We start from the raw sequence: 6,721 nt of genomic DNA on the forward strand, positions 1-6,721 counted from the left end.
TTTTTTCGCTTACTTGCTGAAAAAACACACATCAAAACTCATTAATTCCTAATGGCTGTGATTTGTAAACGATTTAATTCCGTTTAAACTAATTTTAATATATTTCTGTGATCAAACTGATATGATCTTTAACCAACATGTTGACAACGTTTCCAATTTTGGCCACCTTGACTTGGTATCTTTGCACAGGGTTGTTACAAAGTCTTTGAATTGATGTGCATTAAATAATATAGTTATATAGTCTTTAAATACTTTTCGAATTTATTCTATGTTCAAGATAAGTTATATGTAGAAAAAGTTATGTTGTAAATCCAATTTTTGTAACTATATATTTGTTATTATGATGCCCATTGCATTTCTAGAGTAGTTCGTTCGAATTCTATTTTTAAAACGCAGAGCGATCCAATTTTAGGCCTCCCAAAAATGTAATTTGTCTTTTAAAAGTTTTTTAAAAGTGTAGGATATTTCATAAAGTTAAAAATTCTTCAGATATCATTTTTTATAAAATGTGTGGCAACCCTGTAATAGTCCTCATCTTACATCAACAGGTAGCGGTAGCGAAGGCATCCTCAAGGAAGTGTCAGTCCCACTGGTTTCCAACTCTAAATGCAACCGGCCTGAATGGAGGAACTGTGTTATAAGAGCCTGCATGATGTGCGCCGGATCACTTAACAAAGACCCTTGCGATGGAGACTCTGGTATGATTAATAAACCAGCGTGTTCACTTGTATGTTTTACTTTTGTGTAACACATTGTAAAAGTTAGATGGATAGATATGTTTAATGTTTGGGAAGAAGATGGGGTAGAAACGATAGACCTTTATGTCATCAAAGTCAGCCGCTCCCTGCCCGTAATATCATTAAAACATTTGCAGGTACACAGTTAAGTGTAGAATAAATACTTAGATAACATATTAAAAAACAATAAAACAACAAAATTTCGGCCGTAATGGTGGCCACTACATCAGTGGACAGCGATATTTCTCACTCTTTTAAATTAGCTTAATGTGGACTGACCTACAAAACCACTCTTTTGTTTATTCACTGTAAAAAAAAACTTTGGTATAGTAAAAAATTGCCGTTCTTATATCATTCACAATTGCGTGATGGCTTTATTTATATCCTTTCATATTTCAAAACTTACCATATGTTACACCCGAAAATATCAATTAGGCTGATAGATATCAGCTTATGTCAAGATTTGTTACTTTTTAACCCTTGGCTATAAAACTGTACCCCCGAAAGTATCTGTTAGTGCGAACAATAGCTGTACTTTTATTTTTATTTAACCCTAAGATATCATTAGCTATATTCGAACATGTCACTAAGCTTGCTAACTATCACTACTAGCTTGAGTTCCACGAATTGATAATTAGGAAATAGGCATATATCACGCCATTAGGAATATGCATATATCACGCGTATAACGTGGTGAAACAAGGTAAAAATACCCACTTGCATTATGTAAAGCTTCAGGTCTTATTGCGTCAAACTTCGCAAGTCACGAACCTAAAATAGCTTTGCTGAATCACTTGCTGGCATGGGATCCCGCCATCTTAAAAAAAGATTCGTATGTTTTAGCGCAAAATATCGTTTTTGAACATTTGGCTGTTTTAATATGCAATTAGTGTTTTTTTCATACGCTGTGGTTTGTGGTATTCATTTGTTAAACGAACAACCATGTGTGTGAAGATCATGGCAACCCCTAAACCAAGGTTTAACTCACATTTTAACCTGACTTTGTATGTGGGCCTATCATACGCTCTGTTTAAAGCGACGTAGTCCCATATTTAAGGTTTTGGTCTGGCGTACCTGCCAACCAAACTGTCCCGTTTTTGGCATCGTTAGAAACTCCTATGCTGCAGGGATATTAATTTGCTGTGACTGATTAATTTAGCCAACATAACACGATTGGTACCTGATTTGTTTCCTTGTATTGAATACACATACGCGCGAGCGAACGTTTCACTCACAACACACGGCATTTTGAGTTACGTGTTTGCTAAGCTATGGCGAAGTTTTGTGACATCGTATCTGAATATCCATCTAAAAAAATTCTGCATCAGCTGCAGTAAAGGCTATAGGAACGCAAGGAACGCATAAGGTTCGCGCCTAAGGTACGGAATTTGATGTAGGGCAGAAGTAATAAGGCGTGTGTTACTCACGTAAGATAATGATTTGTAGATGTGGGTTGTCTACGTGTTTTGTGTGCATTGCACGTGGAGCAAAAGAGTTGTGCCTTTTATGTCAGTGATTCAGTGAGTGATATTTTAACAGACGTTAGCAGGAGAAAAGAAACAGCATATTTTCTACAAGTGGGAGTGATTACGTTGGATACATGCACACAATCAATTACATACGTGACTATACATGCAGCACAGGTAGAATCAAGGCTAAAGTGCTTCTACTAATTAAAGTATAAAATTTGCTCAACATTTGAGAAGCTAAAGTGAAACAAACCTCTCAGTTATAGTCGGTTTGGGTGACAATTATTTGGGTATTATATCAGTGATGCAGTGACTGTCCGGTAAACGCTAGAAAAGAGAAGAAAAGCATACTTTCAACAGTTGGAGTGATTGCATTACATCGGATATATACACACTCATTTTAAAATTTACACAACAATTAAAAAGTAATAGAAAAATCAAAGAAACGGAGTTCTACTTGTTAAGCACAGTATAAGTATGCTTAACATTAGAGAAGCTTAAATGAAACCGACATGATTCGGTTTGAGTGACTATTACTGAAGACTGCAAAATTTCAAGACGTTCTGCAATCTGTTAAGATTAAAGTTGCGCAACACTTTAAAGCCATCCCTTCAAGCAATTAAAATTTAAGAAATATCACGAAACCCAGAATCAATCCAAGACCGGCAATGGAATGTCCGTATGAAGATTGAAAAATCAAAGCAAAAATATATTAGGTAAAACTCGTTATGTGTTTTATTTGCAACTTACATTAACAAATATAGGGCCTCGAAAATGCGGAATATAATAAGATGTCAAATAAACTTTAGGTTATGCTAATATGTGGTTGTGAAATACATAGCTTTAGGCAGATTATATTTGAATCACCACTGTTCTGCCTGTATTAGGTTCATTGTAGTTTTCACCAGCCGTTAGTATGTTTGGCCTGGCCATAAATAGAATATTAAGTTTTTCCAGTGTAGTTCAGATGAAAGCGCCTTGTTCATCAGTCGAGTAACTTATTACAGGTAACCAACTATCCAAACGCCTATAATTGTATTTTTATTAATAGATAACAATCATATTTGACGATTTCCCTATTAGCTTAAGAGAAATATGAATGTTTAGTCATATTTATCAAGATCGATATTGTTATTAGATAGATATATAATACAACCGGCTTGGAGTACCAGGGTTACGTTTTACACTTTTTCATATTCCAGAAAGTCTATAGTTTAACTCAGGTTTGTTGTTGGCATTATTGTAAAGATGAGAATTTGATGAAATCAGCCATACCCAGATTCTTACAGGCCCCGCTTTCTTTATCGGCCATCCCTTATTATTATGTTATACAGCATTGCTAGTTTACAATTTTAAAATGAAGTTTGTATAACCAATAATCCCACGAAAAACACTATCCGAAGAAAACTTCAAACCACAATTAGGCGCTGTTAGTCTTTATATGTAATAATTTAAATTTCATTAATTACTTTCATGGACTTACTTTTTAACGTCGTTTTTTTATCAGATTTAATGTCTAACAGTTGCTAGCCTGACATTTGACGATTGTAGAATAATAAAATAATTATTTTCAGTAGTGTGATTTTAAACTCTTTTTTTTTAATAGAAAATCATTCATCATTGCTAGTATTTCCATATGGTTAAAAAAACTATCCGAAATCTTACAGATACATTTTTGAAGCATGCATTTCACCTTTTCATTAAACGAAAAGCATTGTTATAGTTTTATTATAACGATGTGGGTGTAATCAAACCCAAATGTAACGTTTATAACTATATTTAGGCATTGTCTTACATGTGCTAATACACTTGTAATATAATCGCCACATTAAATATTTTCTGCTTTTTATGGCCAGAACTATATTGATGTGTTGTTAGGCTTTACCAATGATAAACTTGTAACATTGCCGGGTATAGGCGTAGTAGAAATATGAAAACTCATATATTTATACTTTTCTAAACTCTGTTGAAAACTTAACCTATTTCTATGGCAGGGAATATTAAACTGGGGTCTGTTGACCCTGTGGGTAAGTCGACTAGTTTTCGGGGGCCCATGACGGCTCGATATATTTACAATTTGAAAATTAAAATGAAATTTTTAAACCCGGGGTTTTTGAAAACAACACTTTCAGTTCATTTTCAGTAATTTACTAAGACTTTTAGATTTTTGGACCGAAAACACTAGTTTTCGTAAATATTTTTATTTTATTACGTCACTTTTTGACGTCAGCTCTTAAAATTATTCCTTACCCTGGTCTTTGCCAACCTAACACATTTAACATTTTTTAGGAGTTCGCGTTAAAAAGAGTTTCAAATCCGCAGTTCATTCCTACTATCGGCCAAAGTCCAAACACCATAGTTTTAGGAATAATAGAATCACAATCACTTTCGGGAGCACGCATTTTAACTCATTTTTCCGTCCACAGGCGAATACCTAATTGAGACCATAGTCTATGAATTGAAGAAAAGAATGATTTTTCTAAGGGTTTATTTGGTACAACAAGTTAGGTTCCTTTTCCTTAAATGTATTTAGAATTTTTTGGACCAAAAACAACATTTTTTAAATAGTTTTATTTTATAGCGTAATGTTTGACGTCAACTCAAAAAATGTAATGCTTCTGGTCCATACTTATCAAAAACATATTGAGGTGTACATGTTAAAAATAAGTCTCACACCCCCTGCGCTTTCGTACTATCGATTACCCCTATCGGCCAAAGACTAAACACTACTACTGGTATTAAGGATAGTAGAATAACAATGGCTTTCGGGAGCATGCATTTTACCTTTGTTTTTTTTCCCACAGGCGGCCCGCTTTTCTGCCAGCGGCCCAACGGCCTTTACGTGCTTCATGGTATCTACAGCTGGGGCCGCTGCGGCTCAGAGTACCGAAAACCTGCCGTTTACATGCGAGCGTCCTATTTTGTCGACTGGATCAACAACGTAATCGACTCTAGTGTATCCGCAACGCAGTCCAGTGGATAGAGGCTGATTCCGGGGCGGGATGGGCCCAAAAAACGATTTTGTTCTAAAGTTCGCCCCTTAAAGTGAAAACCTAGACAATCAGCCTATATCCGTGGACACTGCTGTAATATATAACAAAGGGAACACTATAAAGAGTCTCCCATCAGCATTGGCATGTGAAATCATATTGATTTTTAGGCCAGTGGTTCTCAACCGTTAATTAGGTGTTGCTTCCATTGCTTGTGGCACCCTGTCCACCTTTCAGACGAAAAATATGCGTGACAAAGTCGAAAGGAATGTGTTTAAAGTCATGATGAATAACAAATGTGATTTTCCCTGGTTAATAATTTGCGTATCATAGTCTCGTGGCGCCCACCTACCCAAACTGCTCTGTATCCACCCCCTAGTGGAGCGGGGAACAACTATGTTTTACGCCATTGAAAATAGTAAAAAGGAGCCTTCTTAACATGGGTATTTTTGTAAAAATGTACGAGATATATTTTCTATTCTCACTCTTTAAGAAGCAGTCTTAAAGACTCAAGAATCTGTTTTAAGTAGCAGTTTTAAAGATTTACCTGACATTATTTTGTCGTTCACTCGTCCAGGCGATGCTGGATGTCCAAAAAATATTTCCAAACAATTGTGATTTTTTATGCGGCACTTTATTAAGCGTTAGCCTAGCATAATGCACGTACTGCAGAAGGGTTATTGGTTTTACATTTTTACAGAGTTGATTTGCGCCTAAACGTGTTGTTGTCATATAAATTGTGATTTCTGCTTTTCTACTGGCTCCATGTGTATCTAATCTCTTTAAGTAACAGATTTAGCACCAAAATTCAAAGCGCATACCGACGACCTATACTGGCACTGTGATTGCGCAAAAAATCTTGTCTTTCTTTTGTTTTCGCTTTTGCGCTGTTGTACTTACTGTTATAAGACGATGGGTTTACGAAACCAAATTGTCGATTTTCAATGTTCTAGCTTGCACTGGGTATGTACATTTTATTGGGAGAAGTTTCGCGGCGTTCAGTTTTCCAATCGTTTTACGACGTGAACGTTATTTTCATGCACAAAGTTTCCCTACGCACAAATGCTCTTGCAAATAAAATCACCGCGATCTGAAATGCTTTTCCGTTTTTTAGCCATTTCTTAAGTTACGTGAGTTAAAGCAGGGTTTGGGATTTGGAGCTCGGAGCTATTCGTAGCCAACTATTTTACCAGGAGCCAGAGCCGCCCTGGAGCAATTTTTATTATTTTTGTGACGCTGGAGCAAGTTTTTGTTGAACCAGAGCCAATTTGGATTTTTTGAAAATTGAAGCAATGAAATTTTCTGTAGCTCGAATGATTTAAATTACGAAGACTACTACTAAACTGTTTAGTGTGGCAAATGAAGCGTAAACAAAAATATCGGTAAAGCCGGAGCCATCGGATATGTGCTTGTTAGCTCCGGAGATGGAGCAACAAAATTAGTTTATATTTGCATCATACAATGTGTGTGAATTGTATGAACACAAAACAATCAGATTTTTCAAACTGTTTATTTGGTGTGTATA

The 6,721-nt window shown here is 35.8% G+C and overlaps 1 protein-coding gene across 1 annotated transcript in view; it reads left to right on the top strand.

Moving 5' to 3' along the window:
* The window catches only part of LOC146145771 (uncharacterized), a 29,450-nt gene extending 23,715 nt beyond the window's left edge, over positions 1–5,735 (top strand). The window contains exons 12-13 of the mRNA XM_083390679.1: positions 549–698; positions 5,011–5,735. Of these exons, the coding sequence (XP_083246805.1) occupies positions 549–698; positions 5,011–5,189 (329 nt within the window). The 3' untranslated portion in view covers positions 5,190–5,735. The remainder of the gene's footprint in view (positions 1–548; positions 699–5,010) is intronic.
* The last annotated feature ends 986 nt before the right edge of the window (positions 5,736–6,721 follow it).

Source organism: Ascidiella aspersa, chromosome 5 (assembly GCF_963924565.1).
Source record: "Ascidiella aspersa chromosome 5, kaAscAspe10.2, whole genome shotgun sequence".
Classification (NCBI taxonomy): domain Eukaryota; kingdom Metazoa; phylum Chordata; class Ascidiacea; order Phlebobranchia; family Ascidiidae; genus Ascidiella; species Ascidiella aspersa.